Here is a 20,103-nt window from a genome sequence, read left to right as displayed (position 1 = left end):
ACCTATTACAATTTAGAGGGAAAGCTAAACACAGTGTGTGTTCAACATTCTACCAAACAGGTCTATATAGTACACCCTTTCATATAACCATCTTTCCAGTCTTCATATGAGCAACACAAAGGAATCCTGTGCCCACTTAAGTTCACCAGGCTATTAGACTTAAAGCTTACAAGCATGTTACTTAACCTTACACTTCTTCCCCACTGAAAGTTTCTGAATTCTACATTCCCTTACCAAAATCTTCTGCTTTTAGTGTTTAAAAATATAAATTCATTTCCACAAAATTCCTTGAACTTGTGATTCCTTCCTAAATCCTAGTCCATCATTTTCAAACTTGAGTATTTTCTACGACAACTCCTACTTTAACTGAGGCTCAAATACACCACTCCACTCATTCTCTCTCCTCATCACTATTTACTTTCTTTCTTTCTTTTTTTTAAGATTTATTTATTTATGCATATAGAACTGGGGTACAGGCCAGAGATGCAGGGTTGGTGAGAGGATTTACCAGAGACAGAGTGGGGAGCAGAACAGGCCAACTGAAGTACACTGCTGAGGGAAGCAGCAGACGGGTTCAGGAGAGGTCTGCCACGCCATGTGGTCACCTCTGGGGCCTGGCGGGGATCAAACTCATACAGAAGTGGCTTTAGCTTCTCAGTGCTGTGCTTTAACCTGCTGCACCACCAGGGAGGGCCCCTCATCACTATTTCCATTGATTCTCAACAGATCTCAGTGGCCTGGATGTCTGGCACCTGGCTCACAGGCTTGCTCCCAATTCCATGCTCTTCAGATCATTCCACCTCATTACTAATAAAAGTGTAGTCTGTGGACAAGCAGCGTTAGGACAGAGCTTTCTAGAAATGCTCATCTTAAGTTCCACCCTCAAACTGCATGAATTAGAAATCTGTATTTTAACGAGGCCTCCAAATAGTTCATGTACACATTAAAGTTTAGCGTTATAAATATCTACATATCTACATAGACCATGTGCCACAAACTTGGCCTCCCCAAAACCTCAATTTCACATCTCCAAAGAACTTCTCAACCTACAAGTTTGCCTCTCAAGACAGACATTCATAGGGGTATGTTGCTTTGGAGTATAACCTTTTTAGTATTCCTGTTGTTGCCATTTAACTCAAATTTTTATCCCAATAACAACTCCACTTCCTATTAATCAGAGAGCCTTTTTAGATACTTATCCATAAAAATCATTTTTTTTTTACCAGTGTTGTAGAATATCTCATTCTGTTATCCTCCACAACACCTGCCAGGCAAAACCCCAAATTTGATGATTCTACCTATCTGATTCTACCTATTCTAAATGCATTATTATAAATGCATTTATAATAATGAGCACTACTGGAGAAATATAATTCAACTCTGCAAAGTGGTCACAATCACCATCTGTACCTCAATCTTGGTACAGCTTAGCAATTCTTTTACTTTGTCTCCCTCTCCAACAAAAGGTTGTTCAAGGCCCTCCCTGGTGGCGCAGCGGGTTAAAGCACTGCACTGAGAAGATAAAGCCACTTCCGCATGAGTTCGATCCCCGCCTGCCCCGGAGGCGACCACATGGCGAGGCAGACCTCTCCTGGCCCTCCCGCTGCTCCCCTCAGCAGTGTATTTCGTCGATCTGCCTGTTCTGCTCCCGGCTCTGTCTCTGGTGAATCCTCTCACCCTCCGCATCTCTGGCCTGTACCCCAGTTCTGTACGAATAAATAAATCTTAAAAAAAAAAAAAAAAAAGGTTGTTCAAGCTTTCTCTAATCTCCTCTCTCAGCAGAGGAAAGAAAAGCAAAGACATGGAAAGGGAGCATCCTGTTTCCCACCATCAAACTTATAACTACATTCACTTTGCTTCTATGGATGAAGCATTCTTTCAACTGGGCTCTGGACCATTCCCTTCTGATTTTTCTGATTTTGTACTCTCTTTTCTTTTCTCTATCCTTCCCTGCCTACTGACTATCAAACCAGCATTTAAATATGCTGAATTCTCTATCATCTTAAAGACAAAGCAAAACCACCATTTTCAATTCCATGACCTCTTTTTCAATTAGCCATCACATTTAAACTTAACCTGGTTGTTTACACTTTCTGTTTCCTGTCTTTCACTCCTCATTCCACTTAGTCTTCTATCTCCTTTGCTCCATCCACTAACTAATCAGTTAAACAGTATTTGAGACCACCCCTCAATTTCTCTTTCCTTTAACTTCCATTGCACTAAATTCATCCCACTGTTTGTTTCTGAGGCTCCTCCTTCTCAATCTTTTTTACTGAACCTTAGTTTCCTCTATGATACTTTGAAGGTCCTGTTTTAGGATCTTTCTTCTCACTTTTTCCCCCTCAGTGGAGATTTACATACTCCAGTGGCCTCCCACACCTACTTCTTTAGCTTACTTCTCTCTTTTCCTTGGTTCCAAACACAATACCCATCTCCTTAAGCTAGAAGTTGGCTATCTGACAGGCACTTCTAAACAAACTCACTCATCATCTCTTCTTCCATTCCATCCCCAACACCATTATCTACCCAGTAACTCTCAAGATAGAAGCATGACTCCTGCTTTGCCATGGGTCAAATGTCTAGTCCTGACCAAGTTCTCTGATAATATGTTCACTTATTTCTCAAATACATCCTCTCCTCACAAACCCATTGCTGAATCACTCTTCCCGAGTTCCTAACTGATTTCCATGCATCCATGATAATTAACATCAGCAATGCAAGTCAGTGTCTAACCTATCAGTATCTCCAATCATCATGTATATATTCTGTTTGTCAAAAGCAGCTGAATTTTGATTTTGTTAAATTTTGGGTTCAAATGAGGCCTGTATACTGAAGTTAGTTTATATGTCTTAACAACCTTATAATTTATAAAATCCTTCTGTACCTATTTTTAACGTGCATTATTTTTCAGGGAAAAAAGCCCCCTTTCCCACCCCCAAATCACACACAATATTGTGACCTGTCAAATTTCTCAAAATCTAGATCTTGCTAAGTGTTGTATCTCTGTTTCTTGGGCCCTTGTATTTTTTAAAGGACTGATAAGGATTGATGTCAAACTTTTTTTTTCTGGCAAGACTTCAGAGGCAGTACTATAAAATTCCATCAAGAGGCGTATTTGTTTTTTCCTCCATTAACTATAATTAATAAATCCGTTACTCTTTTAAGAGTTCCTTGTGTCTTTTTTTTCCTGAAAATATTATAGAGTCTGATTTTCATAAAATGCTAATCAAATAAAGTCACCACCTTTTAAAAATTTTCAATAGATTCTCACTATTCTTAGAATGAAGTATATGATCTTTTACAATGGCTTTCACAGCTTTCCATGATCTATTTATTTTTTAGTTCTTACTTCATTCCTGATACCTTTGCTATACTAGAATTCTTTCACTCCCTAATGGCCTTCTATTTTACCCTACACCTTTGCATTTATTCTTCTTAGACTACCACTCTAGCATCAACTACATGCAGAGTTTTGGTTAACTGATTTCCCATCTATCCTTCAAGAGTTGGCTTAAAGAAAACTTCCTTAGTAAAGTGCCTAAGTTATATCCTTTGGCCAACTGCTTCCACAATTTTCTTCATCAGACTTAACAATGAAAATTTAAATGACTTACTTATTATAAATGAAGGAAGAATACCTCAAGCTATACTATATTGCTTAGCATTGTCCTACAAAGTAACCCATATATTAATAATTTGTTGAATTTAACTGAAATGACTATTGATAATTCTCTTTAAAAACTGTTATTTGAAATATTTAAGATTTAGAAATGATAGTTTAGATCATGATACTAATAAAGCATAATGAACATTATACTAATAAAGCATAATGAACATTAAATGTTCAGCATTCACTAAAAAAGACATACAAAAATGACTACACATTAATTTAGATTAATCAAGGCTTACACTTCATTCTTCTTCTATAACCTTCACTAAAAAAAAATGTTCTTTCCTAGTGAACCAAGAACAGTGAACATTGTTTTAAAAAATAACTCTTACTTTTATGAAGAGGAAGGGGCTTAATAAGATCTGGCTGTGCTTGAGTCATAGGTACAGGTGGTCCTTTTCCTCCAATATGATTGTTCACAACTGGATTCTGTTGCCTCCCCCTTAGTAGTGGAGACATACAGCGGCGTCTTTTAGGGATCCCTTGCATATTTGGTTCTCCAGGTCGTTTATGTTTATTCTGAGGTCCAGCCACAAATTCATCTGCTTCATCTATCATCATACCCTGTAACCAAAAAAGAATTCTCCTTGATGTATATGTGAATACCCATTTAACTCCATTTTCATTTAAACAACTACTTTAACTACAATATTTATTAGATACTCTACTAGCCAACTAGTTTCAGCTTACTTCAGTTAAATTCAGAAATATTATATCCATAGTGTCAAGAACTAACTAAATAATGAGCATTTCAAATTTACCTTTTTATCCAGTTTAAAGGGGTTACCAAATGTATGCAACCTTCGAGGCTGATCAGGATCAAGTTCTCTCAGTGGAGAAGGTACTTGCTTGAGGTATTCCTGATAATTCCCCATTTGTGCTATAGGAACACTGTGCACTTGATCTTTTCAAACAAAATAGAGCAACAACAAAAGTTAACTTCACTAAAACCATACCTTATCTAGTTATCATTAAATGCGTTCTTATATGTGAATACTACCTGGTATTAGTCTAGGCAGAGTTTTTTTTTTTTTTTTTAATAAATACACTGCTGTATTTATATACTGTGACATACTCTTTGGAAATTTTAAAAAATTTTTTACTTTTTAAATAAAACTAAAAAAATGCAGATCGTTTCATTGCACAGAATGAGCAATATGTGTAACCTTACCATGTAAATATGTCTCTTCCATACTATCCCGAAGAAATGGAATTTAATTATAATAACTTAAGAGAAACCACATAGATCATTTTTTACACAAGCTGTAGCTGGGATGTCTGTATCAGAGATGGTAAAAGGTTAAATTCTACTTTGACTTGACTTGTTGCCATGAATATAATTGAAGGAAATATTATAATACATATTAGCCACCCAGAGTTAACCAGTATATCATAAGAAAATTACTGTGTGTGTGTGAATGTAAGAAAAGAAAAAAAGAAACTAAACTATTAAAAAAGGTTAAATTTCAGGCAATAGTGACAGTAGAAAGATATATGGGGAAACGGATGACTCATTTTTACTGTACTAATTACTGTATACTGGATTATTGTAATGACTCTTTAAAATTTGTATTACCATATTTTTCAATATAAAGGAAAATACTCACATACACATATAGTATTAATAGTAAGACCATAAGCTAACCTTCATCCTGTCCCTTAAGAAATCTGCGGGTGCTTTTTAAAAGATTAGATCTCATTCTTGTTAAGTGATCCAAGAGATTCCGTCTTGGTATGTCATATGCATTCCTAAATGTCTGTGGCTTCAAGTCCTATAGAAAAACATTCAAAGACAAACATAGTATTAAGAAACTAAAATCTCTAGTCTACACATTAGATTTGAAAATAAAATATACAAGTTAACTAGTCAGCTTAAAAAAATAAAGACTTAGAGGCAATCTTAATAATATTGTTCTGAAAGCCAAGATGAAAAACTGATAGAGCTCATCAAGTAATCTCAAATTTTATCCAGTTGTCAAGATTTTGTTATAGTCAAAGACTCTAAAATTCAATGACACTTTATAATAATTATTCTGCAGAGGTATATACATTAGTACATCTTAAACTAAACATCAGTTATTAGAATTTGATTTACTCAGCAATAAAGAATATAACAAAGCAATATTAAACTCATTCAACTATTACCTTATTCAGCAATGCCACTTGGAAACCAGTGTATTCTTTCATATTAAGATCTAGCAGTCTGTGAGGAACATCCTCTGAAATCCCCTGAAGCAGTTGTTGAAAATTTTTCCTATATGCCATTGATAAACCATGTGATCGGCTTCGGACTTTAATTCCAGTTTCCTGCACTACTTTTTTGCCAACGGATCCAATGACTCGATCAGATTCTATTTTGGCCTAAAGTAAAAATAGGCAAAAATTGTTTTGACATATTCTGAATTGATAAATACTAATAGCTTTGATCATCGATAAATTACAAACAAGTGGCCTGGTTACACCAAGTAGTGGGCAAGGTGAATATAGTTTTAACAATAATAATTGTAGATTTTAAATTATTACAACTGTAACACTTTGAAACAGGGCAAATAAACCAAATTTCAATAATACCAATTTTACTTGAAATCATGAATGTAAATGCATTCTAAATGAAAATATACTTCCATATAGAGATAATATAAAAATAAAAAAAAATCATTATTTACTTAGTATGTATTAATAGCACATAACTAAATATGAAGAGATACTGCAAATATAAAATCAGTTTTTCACGGGAATGAAAACAGCATTGTTTTTACTCAATTTGCATTTTAATTAGCAGTTAAGGTAGAGATAGTAGAAGTAATGACAAAAATAATTTATTTCATACTACATGAGTAACTTGGCTGTCATTTAAACTATATACTGCATCACAATATCTTTTAATATGACGTGTCCTAAGTGACAAAATTCAGTTTATACAATCATTTGTTTAAAAGAAACTCTCTTTTTGAAAGAAAAAGCTAGAGATTTTAAAATATAAAGCAAAGGAAACTGAAATTTCATCTAAGAAAAAGAACTCTAACAAATTTTTCAAATTTTTCATAAACTAGAAATTATTTGAGGTTAACGTTTTAAAATTTAGCATAGCACATACTTACACAGAATTATATTATTATATATGTAATAATATAGTGGAATTCCAGTAGAACCATCAAGAAATTAGTCAAAACCATTCAAAATGTTAAATGGCCTGCTCTTTCTCTCAACATTACCTGTTGACTCAGTTTTTTGAGGTATGAAATGACACTGTAACTAAGTCCATATTCCATACTGTCTGCTATTAAGTTGGGTGCTCCCATCATTCTAACAGCTTTCTTCAAAGGCTATATAAAAAAAAAATTATAATATATGTCAATATAATTATATCAAAATTCATGGTTATATAAAAAATAAATTTTATAATATAAGTCAATATAATAATATATATCAAAATTCATTACTACATTTCTTCTCCCCAAGATTCTCCTTTTCTTCAATGAAAGTAAAACAATCATATTTGTATTTCAGTAAAATCTTGTCAATGGAAGACAGGTCTGAAATACTTCAAAAGGATTAAAGTCTATACCACCACCCAGAGCAAGAAAAGGTGAACTCCTGGAATACTTAGCATCACAAAAGATACTAAGTTTGGAAGAAATGGGCAGAAGACACATTTCAGAGGTAGATTTGAAATGAAAGAGTCAAGGGTGATAACTGGGTAGGTTGTGGCTCAGTTACTTAGTATCTTTTTAACTCTGAGCCAGAGTTATTTAAACCCATTGTGATTTATTTTCTAATTTGTGAAAATAACAGGATCTATACTTCATAGGGTTATCATAGGATTAAATGAATTAATATTTGTAATGTACTGATAAAAGCACCTGGAACACAGTAGGCATTCAGTAGATGTTAATCATTATTACTACTATCATTAACTGAGCTGACAAAACAGAAAAACTACAAAGGAAAAATAAGAATGAGGCAAAAAGTCTAATATTTATTAAGGTACAGTGAAATAATTTTCAATTATTAAGACAGTCTAATTAATTGAAAATCATTTCGTGTAATGAAAAATATCACTAGCAAGAATCTCTGGCATATGTAAATAGGATAGAATCAGAAATAGGATGATAACCATTTACAGACATATTAGAAAGTATATAAGTGTGGTGTCAAACTGCTATCAAATGCCAGCTCTGATGTTTAATATCCATATTACTTTGACTAAATCTTCCAAGTTACTATGAAACAAAAATAAATATATGCAGCAGTCATATTCATTTTCCTTTTCACCCACTGGTGCCATGTGCTAGACACAAAGCTAATTTCTCTCAACTATAAAATACAATTTTAAAGCTCAAGAAATTAATGTCTTATTAGGGAACATTTGGAAAAATTAGTTAAGTCAAATGCTGTAATATTCCTGCATTGACAGTGAAAGTAATGTTTAAAACTGCTTTTAGTATATTGAATTTATCTCCGACAATGCAGTAAGTTTTAAGGAACTGGAAATGTTGTGATTCTAAAAATGTATGGTTTTAGAGCCCACATACGTATCTACTTTAAAGCATGTTTTTAGAGATTTGAGGAATAAAATAAAAACATTTTGTGCTCGTAGAAGAGAAATAATTAAAAACTGCGATTTTTGTTTCATTTTTAAAAATTGCGGTAATACGGGCTTACTACATTGTGTATGATTCAGAGGCATAGGGTCACACCTCCTCAGAGGCATGTCCTTACACCACACCCACCACCAAAGCACCCAGCCTTCCACAATAGTCCATTATGGTCCTCTCCCCACTGCTTTTCTCTCTTCCTGCTCCTGGGGTTTCAATTCCAGAAGTGAAAAATTGCAGTCAGAAAACTGCAATTTAAAAGGGCAATACAACAATTGAGGTTAAAAGCCTACATCCTAGGGCCCTCCCTGGTGGCACGGCAGGCTAAAAGCACAGCACTAAGAAGCTAAGGCCACGTCAGCATGAATTTGATCCCCGTCTGTCCCAAAGGTGATCCACATGGCATGGCAGACCTCTCCTGACCTGCCCGCTGCTCCCCTCAGCAGTGTACTTCGTCCATCGGCCTGTTCTGCTCTCACTCTGTTTCTGGTGAATCCTCTCACTGCCCCTGCATTTCTGACCTATACCCCAGTTCTGTATGCATAAAAAAAAAAAAAAAAAAAAGCCTAAACCCTAAATTCATGAATTTGTTTCCTCATCTACAAAATAGAAACACTGACCACTTCTACTTAATAGGATTATTATAAATTGAATAGTATAAATTAAATGAAGTTAATACATATAGAGGGCACAGAATGGCACAAGGTCACAAATGTATATACACATAGGGAATGAAACATAAAGAGAGACAATAAAGAGAAAAACATAACACATGTTCCTGTGATCATCATTATTATTTTGCAAGTCCCTGAAACTCTTCTTTCCCAACACATTTCCTCTGGTCATTCATGCATTCAATTTTAATCAATTCATAATAGCAAGAAATATTAAGTTCATAATAACTATAATTAATTTTAAAATATATATTTTATATAACAAGTTTTATTTTTAACAAAATTATTCTTACCCCAAGATAGTAGGGAGGCATTGTCTTCAAATAACTTTCAAACGACTGTCTCCACTTCAATGTTGGTTTTGCTTTATGTACTTTAAATAAGTCATCTAAAAATAATGTGAACAAACTATCAATGAAAGAAGTTTTCATCTTTAATATCTACTATCTTAGTTTTAAAAGAGAAAGAATATCAGATACAGATTTTTAATAAAATTAAAAGTGGCACAATTCATAGTTCTGGAATTTCCAATAGCAATATTTTAAAAGTGAAAGATGACAATTGTAATCTAAAATTACATGTAACAATAAAGATAGTCAGAAAATACATAAAGAAAATCTATGCCCTATCTAGGCCTAACCATGATAGAAATTTGAAGAAATAAAGTATATGTAATGTTTTCTATAAAGTATATCATCTAATATTTCAGCTATAATTTTTAAATCAAGACTCCATAAAGGGTACAAGTCTTACAGCATTCCTCAGAAAATTATAGCTAGATGATCCCAAGAAAGTAACTTCAGATTTTAACCATATTGATCTTAAATAAATTTGGTCATTAAAAGGAAAAATTGTCAAAAGAAAAAGCTTAAATTCTTAGATAATATACTTAGATCTCTTATAGGAAATTCAACCTGCAGAAAATAAAAAATTTGAAACATAATACTTAATGAGGTTTATAGAATCAAAGATGTTTTGATGCTGACACTTAATTTACCACAAATATGAACAGGTTGTTATAAAACAATCTTAAATAAGTTCAATTATTTTTTTTTAAAGCTTGCAACATTTTATTTTTATATCATTTTGTACATTTTTTTTGCATCTCAATTGTAATCCCCGCAGGTTTCCCATCACCAAGTCACCCGTGTGCCATCACCATAATCCCGTGCAATACGTTCAATTATTTTAAGAGTATTAAAAACATTTTCATTATGACAAAATTTACAAAGAGATGTTCCAAAAGTTTGTTTTAAGGAAATTTCTTTCTATGCTGAGTCAAAGAGAACTTAAGACTGCCTTACCTAAAAGGGGAAGGAGAACTGGGTAATTATAAGGCATCACAAATAAGTTGACACAGTTCAATGCTGTACTGGCTTTCAAGTAACCAAAGGGATGACCAAGTTCGCTGTATTTTGCACTATTGCTCACATATACCTGTTAAAAAAAGAGTGGTTAAAATTGTGTTTATTGGTACCTCCCTGGTGGCATAGCAGGTTAAAGCACAGCACTAAAAAGCTACAACCACCTCAGCATGAGTTTCATCTCTGCCCCAAAAGTGACCCACATCGCGTGGCAGACTTCTCCTGACCTGCCCGCTGTTCCCCTCAGCACTGTACTTCATCGATCTGCCTGTTCTGCTCCCCACTCTGTCTGTCACTGGTGAATCTTCTCACCACCCCTGCACCACTGGCCTGTACCCCAGTTCTGTATGCACAAATAAATAAATCTTTAAAAAAAAAAGTGTTCATTAACTTTTGCAGAATGCTATCTAAACAAATGACTCAATTAAACTTTTTAAGAAACATCTCACTTCAGTTTTTAAACCATGTAGTTGCTCAGCTCACCTGCCAACATGTTTGAGGAGATTTCCTTTCCAGAATAAACTGAGTCAATGGGGAAGGTTCCAACTCATATTTGTCAAAAGGCAATTTGTCAATAACCATTGGTTCACAGTCTGTACAGGAAAACTTTACTATAGGATGAGATGTTCGAGGTGGCTAAAGGAGAAAGGCCTCATTATTATTTACACAAAATACCAAGAACAAACTCATGTTCTATCTCTACCAAAATTTACTCAGTTTCTCAGTTCTGCTAGTGAGAGTTTAATTTACTACTGCAACCTAAAAGAAAATCCTTGAAAATGTAATAAGTTACATAATGGTCACAAGGAAAAGATGAAACAGTTAAAATTCTATACAAAATTAAAATATCTTCAGGTCTTAAAATGAAACTTATCAGAAGTTAAATGAACAATTTTGGATTAAGTAATCTTTAACTTTTACATTCAAGAAACAATGTATACAGAAACCTTCATTAAGTCCTCACTTATAGCAATTGTATTAACTGTATAAATTTATACTACTGTATAAAAATGGCTTCTAACCTTGATTTAGCAAAGTTTTTGTATATATATTAAGGTATATATGTTTATTTATAAATTATTTGTTAAGTTACTAATGTATAGGTGGCTAAAAAATAATGCCAAGATTGTATTTTTAAAAATGAGGAAATAAGCATAAATAAATATAAGTTCTAGTTTTCCTCCCCTAAAATAGCAAGCAGACTTTTAGTTAACCCCATTGTGTATACATGCTGCTTTGACAAACTTGTTCTAGAGGCACAAATACCTATTACTTTAAAGGAAAAATGAAAAGACAAGCTACTCTATTTCTGCTGTTTATAATATCCTTCCTAAAATCCTCACCCACTGAGGATTGGTGAAGGAAATATGAGCAGTGAAGAAATAAACTGAAATTGCATAAGCAGAAAGAAATTTAGATAGTACAGTTAGAGAATCCAGCAAATGGCAGCAGAGCAAAAAGACACCAGGCTTGCCTCCTACATATATTTTACAACGAAATTGAAGAAGTCAATAATCACTGAAAGGCAAATAGACAACTACAGCATATATCAGAAGCAATGGTCCTATTGAAAAACTTCAACTGGATTATTTGTAGTGATCCCAGGGCAGTACAATTTGAGAGAGAGGAGTGGCTGCCATATGGAGGCCCCATACAGTCACTTGACATAAGGACATACTGGGTTTTTGCAGACCAGGTACTATTTTAGATTAAGATGTTATAAAGTTGGCATTCAGAACAGAGGGTGAAACTATTAAAGAAAAAAGGAGGAAGGGGTATGAAGTAAAGATTACTGACGAGCCTACGGTTATCAATACAGAACAATCCTGCGGGACCAGACTGGATCACCTGTGTCTCCCCATAGACAAGGTTATTCTTTGCAGTGTAAGGCTGTGATGCTGAAATAGCTGTCATCCCCTAATGCCAAAACCCAGATACTAACTGAACTTCACTACTAAGGTTTAAGCGCCTGAATATGAACAATAGGAGTAAGCACACTCAGGAAAGGCTCAAACATAGAAATAACCCTGAGGCTTCACACCTATACACCAGTGGTACCAATACCTACTATTGTTGGCACCAGACCTCTCGCCTATCTCCTATGGATCTAAGTGTATAATGAACGTAATTTGAATCTTTATTATCTACTTCATTTTTTCCCCCCGCCCTAAGGCATACAACTTGTTTTGAAACCCCAGATGTTTTTCCTTAATGATCATTCTTCTACTCCATATTTCACTGTTACAACCATCTAGATAAAAGAACAGATTCTGGCCCTCCCTGGTGGCGCAGCAGGTTAAAGCACTGAACTAAGAAACTTAAGCCACTTCCTCATGAGTTCGATCCCACCTGCCCCGGAGGTGACCACATGGCGCAGCAGACCGCTCCTGCCCCACCCGCTGTTCCCCTCAGCAGTGTACTTCGTCGATCTGCCTGTTCTGCTCCCCACTCTGTCCCTGGGAAATCCTCTCACCCTCTGCATCTCTGGCCTGTACTCCAGTTCTGTATGAATAAATAAATAAATCTTTAAAAAAAAAAAAAAGAACAGATTCTACGCCACTTAGTCTCCCTAATTAGTCAGCCCCCAAAATCAATCCCATTCATTGTGACATATTAATTAATTGAAAACTTGGTAAAAATAGCAGTTAGGCCCTCCTTGGTGGCACAATGGGTTAAAAGCACAGTACTGCAAGTGAGCCACAGCCACTTCACCGCCCTGGAGGTGACCCACATGGCAGGCAGACCTCTCCTGTCTCTCCCCTCGGCGGTGTACTTTATCACTCTGCTTATTCTGCTCCCCACTCTGTCTCTGGTAAATCTTCTCACCGCCCCTGTACTTCTGGCCTATATCCCAGTTCTGTATGCATAAATAAATAAATAAATCTTATTAAAAGAAAAGTCAATCACCTAAAAATGAAGTCTATATGATTCTAATATCATATACAAAGATACTTTATCAAGACCCTATCTGCCTTTCAATTACCAGCCACGTAGACGCTGTGTTCCAGTCATGGTATATTCCATGTAGTTTCTAAAAATAAAAAACAATCACCTTTCATGCTTCTGTTTCATGTTCTCATCCTTTACAGCCTTATTTCTCCCTTCCATACTACAAAGTAAGCTTCAAAGTTTGAAGTGGCAAGTACCAATCTCAAGTACTACTTCCCTGACACTAATATTTATGTACCCACACATATAGGTACCTCCTCCTCTGGACTCTCCTCTACTCCTCCATTACAACTAGCACATTAATATTTACACAACTGACCTCCCTCCTGAGTGGTAAAAGTTCAAGAGGTAAGAACTGTATTTTATTCATCTTGTGTCCCTGTGCCTTTATGTATTTGACACATTGACATCAGTTCATGAAACTTTATTTTTTGGGTGAAAATATTGAGCGCCAAGAAAAAAATTTAAAAGATAATTGTCTAGAACCAGTCTCCCTCCCAAAATCTATATTTAATATATTACTTGTTTTGTTATCCTGAAAAGTTAATATAAGTTCAAAATAAAAAGGTTTCAGTTTAATTCATAACTGATATTGCATGAAGCATTCTAAAAACTCCTTAATCTTTGATATGTTTCAAAGATTATTTTATTTTCTAAAGATAGTACCAAAAGGAATTACTGTTATGCTGTCCCACAAATGTCCTCAGAGATTAGAAAAAACTGATGACTGCCTTTGCCCACAATATGGTGAAATATAAACCAAAATCATCAATAGCCTAAAAACAATCATACAAAAATAAAGGACTATTACAAGCTCTTGGAAAACCCAAGACTCTTCTGACTGGACATCAGGCCATCTCCAGGGAGATCCAAAGCCAGAGAAAGATAACACTCCCAGTAGGTACCTGGAAGCAATGAGGTGGGTTCCCCAGCTAGCCACAGCTGCCATCATGACTCCACCACCTTAACTCTAGCCAATCTCCATCCCCGGGCTCTCAACACTCTCACCTACACTGAGACTTTAAGAGACTCTTGGATACCTCTGGTGAGTATTCATGACCCCAACACCTGCAGATGGCATCCTGGGAGAGAAGAGAGCCTGAACTGCAAATTTTAGCTTTCTGTTTTCTTTCTCACATGAGTCACATATGGGAGGGGCTTAAAACAGTTAACTGAGAAGTGCATACCACTCAGTCCCTGGCCCCCCACAATGGGACAACATTAATCGCAGCTCCTTTGAAGGCACAGCGACCTACTTGCAAATTTTATCTCCCCTCACTCCCTTTACCTTCTCTCACTTTTCCTCCCCCCGCCCCCACTTTTTTTCTTTTTACTGAGTCACAACTTCAAAGGAGAAAGCAGACCCTGGGAACATCCCACTCTGTCTTACTGCACCCTCCACTGGTAGGCAAGCAAAAACAGCAGCCATTATGTTCCTTGGGAGCCAAGATTCCTGAGCTGAAATTTCCCCCCCTTTCTTTTATTATTATTTTTCTTTTTTCCCTTTTCCTTTCCTCCTTTTTCCTTCCTTTCCCCCCCTCTTCTTCCCTTTTTCTTTCTTTTTTCCACTTTAAAAAATTATTTTCCTTTCTTTTCTTTAATTTCTTCTGTATTTTCTTTCTGATTTCCCTAGTTATGACCTAGAGAGACCTAACAGTTCAACACAGAAGTACATCCCATTCAACCTGCAGCTACTTTCCAATGGATTGGGCCCCAGGCTGTGCCTGGCAGTACAGCACTCTGCATAGGACTTTAGGCTACCCCATGCTGAGGCTCTGGATTCCACTTTTTAAGTAATAGAAGTTGGGAAGGCAGGGGCTCATAGGGAACATTATAGCTCACACCAGCATCTGCACAATAGAAGCATGCCCAGGTGGGAAACCCCCACCCAACCTAGCATTCCTTGACATCCTGCAGGAATACATGAAAGTGCTGCCCACTGACATAAGCCATCTGGCAGACTGATGCCTGGGTGGAATCCTCCAATTCCAGTGGCCTCCAATGTCATGGGAGGAGCAACTGGCAGCCATGCCTCTCATACTCTGAGCGAGTGGTTCTCTCTCAGAAGAAACACCCACCAGCAGTAGTCCAGTTGAAGAGAACTGAGGAGGAAGCTACAGAAGTCCCCAACCCTACCTCTGACCACCAGCTACAGCAGCCTAGGCACAAGCACTCAGCAGATACAGCCATGCCCCAGCAGTAGCACAGAAGTAGCCATGACCACCAGCATAAGCAAGGGGACACGATATATACTACAAAGCCAAAAGCAAACAAGGCAAAGAGAGAAAAAAATACAAACAGTTAAGCAAATTCTCATGGGAACAATACACCACAGAAAGAAAATCAGCTTCCAGAACCTAGTAACACTGACACAAAAGAATACCGCTTTCTGACAGATAAAAAATTCAGAATCACCATGATGAAAACAGTTGAAGATTTAAGGGAAAAGCAGAAAGGGAAAAGAATGAAGAAATCCTGCCAAGATCTAACACCATGAGGAAAAGAAATACAGGAGTCCCAAAGGTGAGAATAGAGACAAAGGAAGTAAGTGACTATTCAAGGAAATAATCAAAGAGAAAGTCCCAAACATCAAGAAGTGAATTAAAATAGACTTACAGGAACTAGAATAATACCGAATTAATATAGTGAAAGAAAACTATAGCAAGACACATAATAGTAAAGCTCCAAGAGTCCAAGACAAAGAAAAAATAATGGAAGTTGACAAGGGGAAACAGATACCTTACAAAGGAAAACTGATTACAGTGACATCAGATTTCTCAGAAGAAACACTCTGGGCAAGAAGAGAATGGAATGACATATTCAATAAACTCCAAGACAAAAACATCAGCCAAGAATACTTTGCCCTGCAAAGCTCTCCTTCCTTTATGAGGGAAAAATAAGGGCCTTATCAAGACAAACAAAATCTTCAGAAATTCACTAGTGCTAAACTTCCACTCCAGAAATAAGGCTTCATAAGAAGCCTTATAATCTAAAACAGAGCAATGAACAGGAAGAACAGAACAAAGTAATAAACAGAACCACAAAAACAATGAACAAAATGACAATTACAGACTTCCATGTATCAATAATCAACCTAAACTAAATCCACTAACCTCATCAACAAAAAGAGACAGAATAGCCGGCTGGATCCAACAAAATCAAACCTTCTGTAGTCTCTAAGAAATACAACTAACTACTAAAGATAAACATAAACTGAAAATTTAGGGTTGACAAACAATTCTACAAGTAAATGGACCCCAAAAGAAGGCAGGGGGAGCCACACTTATATCCAAGAGGCTTCAAATCAGAAAAATGACCAAACAAGCAAAAAACGGTATTAATAAAACTGAATCAGCATGAGCTTGTCTAAATTTACCCTATTACTAAGAATCATGGTTAACACTGGTAATTCATGATGACTATTCAGTAAGTCTGTTTCTAAAAATAATGTATGTAAACAAGACCAGAAAATAATTTCTACCTTAAACCTTTATATTGAAAACACTGAACAGAACTAAAACCATGTAAAGTACATAAATTACTATGACTACATCCTAAAAGATTACAGGAAAACTAACAGATCTTCTGAGTTTTCAGTGAAAATTTTAATTGTATGCCAGCGACAAATCCTAATGTATCTATGATCCTGTACCCAGATGGCAATAATAAGCATAAGCTTAGTATTAGATTTTAAAGGAAACAGATGCCTCTTTCCCTATTATTTCGTAATTAATGATACAGTACACTAAAGCAAATAATTTGATACAGTACCTTAAACACCTAATCCACATCTTTAACTGATGCAGTACTTAAAATTAATCTGAAAAGAAGCTAAAAGGTTAGTGTTACAAAGTCACAATACCTGTGGTACTTACTAGTGTTGGAGAATTCTGATCTGGCCAAAAAGATTCTGGAACAGGCCAATGACCTATAGGAACCCCAGTTTTAGGATTTGGTCTGACATATATGAGTTTATGACAGCTATGCCAAGGTTGAGATCCAAAAGGCCTTGATATATCTGGCTGCCCATCTATAATAAAGAAATTATGACAAAGAAAGCATATGTCATAAATGGGATAAAATATATAAAAGTTAAAATTATATCTTATTATTTAACAAAATTAACCTAGCACTTGTTCAATTCCAGATATTCTTAAAAGGAAGAATACTATCATGCTTGCTTAACATTTTGACTAGATTAAAATTCACAAGAGAATAAAGCCTGCAAATTCCATCTAAGAGTTCAATAGTTTGAAAGGACGTCCCACAGTATCCTTTGTTTGTCCAGTCAGAGCATGTAAACCATACTTTATGGTAAACACTTGTTTAATGAATAATATCTTTTCCCCAAAAGATGATAAGGGCAAATACCCATTTGCCTTCTTCATCACTGTGGTTGGCTTAGTAAATATTGCTAATATTGCTAAGTGAGTATTAAAAATTTTAACTAGAATATAAAGCCAAAAGAAATTAATATATAAACCAACATTAAATGTACTTTAATCTAAAATAATTCTAGCAAAATAACAATTCAAATCGCTAAACATCTACTTCATCTCTAAATCTGCGTCAAACAATAAGACAATTTCAACTATATTTCCTCTGTAACAACTGAATTAAATGTTTGTTTGTTTTTTTTTTTAATCCACACATCCTGAAACAGTTTATATACTCTCACCACCCTCTGCTCTTTTCCTGTAATTCCCTGAGGACACCTGACTTTGTTCTTTCACATCTATAATGCCCTTTTTCTTCTCCCAATTACCCACTTCAGTGGATTACTGTTGCCAAGTATCATTAATAGCTTTCAACTCTTGATACAAGCTACATCATACAATGCAAAGGAACCCAAATGTCTACTGGTTCTAATATGACACCTTTTACCCTGTGGCTAGTATATGATCACAGAATATGAGAATAGAGCCAGATGAGGTTTGGCTGGAATGAAAAGAATTATTCTCCAATGACAAAGGCTGGTTTCTACTTTTGCAACCAGTCCAATGCTGAGAAAAAAAATGTAGCAAAGTGGCTCTCCCTGGTGGTACAACAGGTTAAAGCACCACATTATGAAGCTCTCCGAAGCCACTGCAGCACGAGTTCAATCTCCAGCCAGGGAGCTGACCCAAATGGCGTGGCAGACTTCTGACCCACCCACTGCTCCCCTCAGCAGTATACGTCAGTAAATCTGCCTGTTCTGCTCCCCACTCTGTCTCTTGTGAATTCTCTCACCCACCACAACTATGGCCTGTACCCATTCTGTAATCATAAATAAATCTTTAAAAAAAAAATGTAGCCAAGAAATTACATAAAAACATTGATTGAAAACTCAAGTGAAATAAGGGACATGGGAGAAAAAGATATAACTTGAGAGAGGAAATATGAGGTTGTTAGTCCATAAATGCTTAACATGGGTTTTGGCTCTTATAAAATTTTAGGTTATGAACAATCATTGAAATAAAGAAATGATGCCCAGAACCACTCTCAGTTTACCTTGACTTTCCTATTTAACTTTCCCTAACTTCATCATCTTAGTAATTTGGCACTGTTAAAGTTAGGTCATAATAATTTTTATGTTTCAATCAAATAACTAAAAGAGCAACTTTAGAATGTCTGTAAGAATAATGTAATAATACCTTCTACAGGGGAAGGATCTGGTCCTGCTTTTTCAAAGTTTATTACCACCCCACTTTGCACTTTCTGCACCAATGACTCCAGACACTGATTAAGCATTCTTGGAGAACATACAGAGTAAGAGCGGCCTAAGATAAAAAGAAAAAATAGTTAGTTGTAGAAATTTTTACCTCTATCAAGAAAGAACCATAATGAAACTTTTGAGTATTTATTAATATGTTTAATAGCAAAATTTGACATTTTATTATCTTATGTGAGAATAAATAGAAACTCATTTCCAATCAATGAAAAATTCTATTCTGTATGTAAACTTTTCCTTCCAATTCTAGGTATATGAAAAATAGAAATCTTAGACTACAGAAACCACTATTTAAAAAAATCATATTACATAAACCAATATTATAAACATACATAACACCTGTAGTTACTAACTGCCCACAGCAGATAACCCCAAATTATTTAAGTAGCATGCCGGAAGCTATTGTATTGTTAAATATTTGTACGTCACTATGGCAGCATGTGTTTTTCTGAATTTTATTTGCCTTACATATTTGGGAGTTATCAATTTAGATAAATTTTCCCTTTTTACTTCTTAAAACATAGTATTTTTAGTTAAAAAGAAAAACATTAAAAATGCTAGTGACTGGGCTCTCCCTGGTGGTACAATTGGTTAAAGTATAGCATTATGAAACTCTTGGAAGCCACTGCAGCACAAGTTCAATCCCCCACCAGGGAGCTGACCCACATGGCGTGGCAGACCTTTCCTGACCTGCCTGCCACTCCCCTCAGCAGTGTATTTTTAGTAGATCTGCCTGTTATGCTCCCTCTGTGTCTCTGCTGAATCCTCTCACCCACCACCTCTCTGGCCTGTACCCCAGTTCTGTAAGCATAAATTAAACAAATCTTAAAAAAAAAAAAATGCTAGTGACTAAGAAAAAAACAGTAGGAAAAAATCTCTTAAACAGGAATTATCAATAGTATACATCAGCCTGTGCTGTCCCATATTGTTGTCACTGATGACATAGGCTACTGACAAGGCATACTCCCAAATGAAATGCACAGTATATATAAAATATACAACAGATTTTACAGATTTTATGAAAAAGTGAAATGTCTCAATTTTCAATATCAGTTTCAGGTTGAAATATTACATATTGATTTAAAGGAAAAGATAACTAAAATAAATTTTACCCTTTTTTTAATGTGCCTGCTATAAA

At 35.5% G+C, this 20,103-nt stretch overlaps 1 protein-coding gene across 4 annotated transcripts in view; it reads right to left on the bottom strand.

Moving 5' to 3' along the window:
- The window catches only part of INTS6 (integrator complex subunit 6), a 98,232-nt gene that overhangs the window by 22,578 nt on the left and 55,551 nt on the right, over positions 1 to 20,103 (bottom strand). For all 4 annotated transcript variants that reach the window (XR_001145333.1, XR_001145334.1, XR_001145335.1 and 1 more), the window contains exons 6-15: positions 18,889 to 19,014; positions 17,131 to 17,285; positions 10,790 to 10,942; positions 10,247 to 10,379; positions 9,236 to 9,330; positions 6,886 to 6,996; positions 5,816 to 6,031; positions 5,316 to 5,442; positions 4,432 to 4,574; positions 4,003 to 4,234 (exon numbers count right to left, since the gene is read on the bottom strand). Coding sequence is in view for 1 of the 4 variants with exons in the window: in XM_004680237.2 (XP_004680294.1) it covers positions 4,003 to 4,234; positions 4,432 to 4,574; positions 5,316 to 5,442; positions 5,816 to 6,031; positions 6,886 to 6,996; positions 9,236 to 9,330; positions 10,247 to 10,379; positions 10,790 to 10,942; positions 17,131 to 17,285; positions 18,889 to 19,014 (1,491 nt within the window). In the remaining 3 variants the exon portion in view is untranslated. The remainder of the gene's footprint in view (positions 1 to 4,002; positions 4,235 to 4,431; positions 4,575 to 5,315; positions 5,443 to 5,815; positions 6,032 to 6,885; positions 6,997 to 9,235; positions 9,331 to 10,246; positions 10,380 to 10,789; positions 10,943 to 17,130; positions 17,286 to 18,888; positions 19,015 to 20,103) is intronic.

The sequence above is a fragment of the Condylura cristata genome, unplaced genomic scaffold, assembly GCF_000260355.1.
Source record: "Condylura cristata isolate star-nosed mole 26May11 unplaced genomic scaffold, ConCri1.0 scaffold00010, whole genome shotgun sequence".
Lineage (NCBI taxonomy): Eukaryota > Metazoa > Chordata > Mammalia > Eulipotyphla > Talpidae > Condylura > Condylura cristata.
This window is presented reverse-complemented; position numbering and strand designations above follow the sequence as displayed.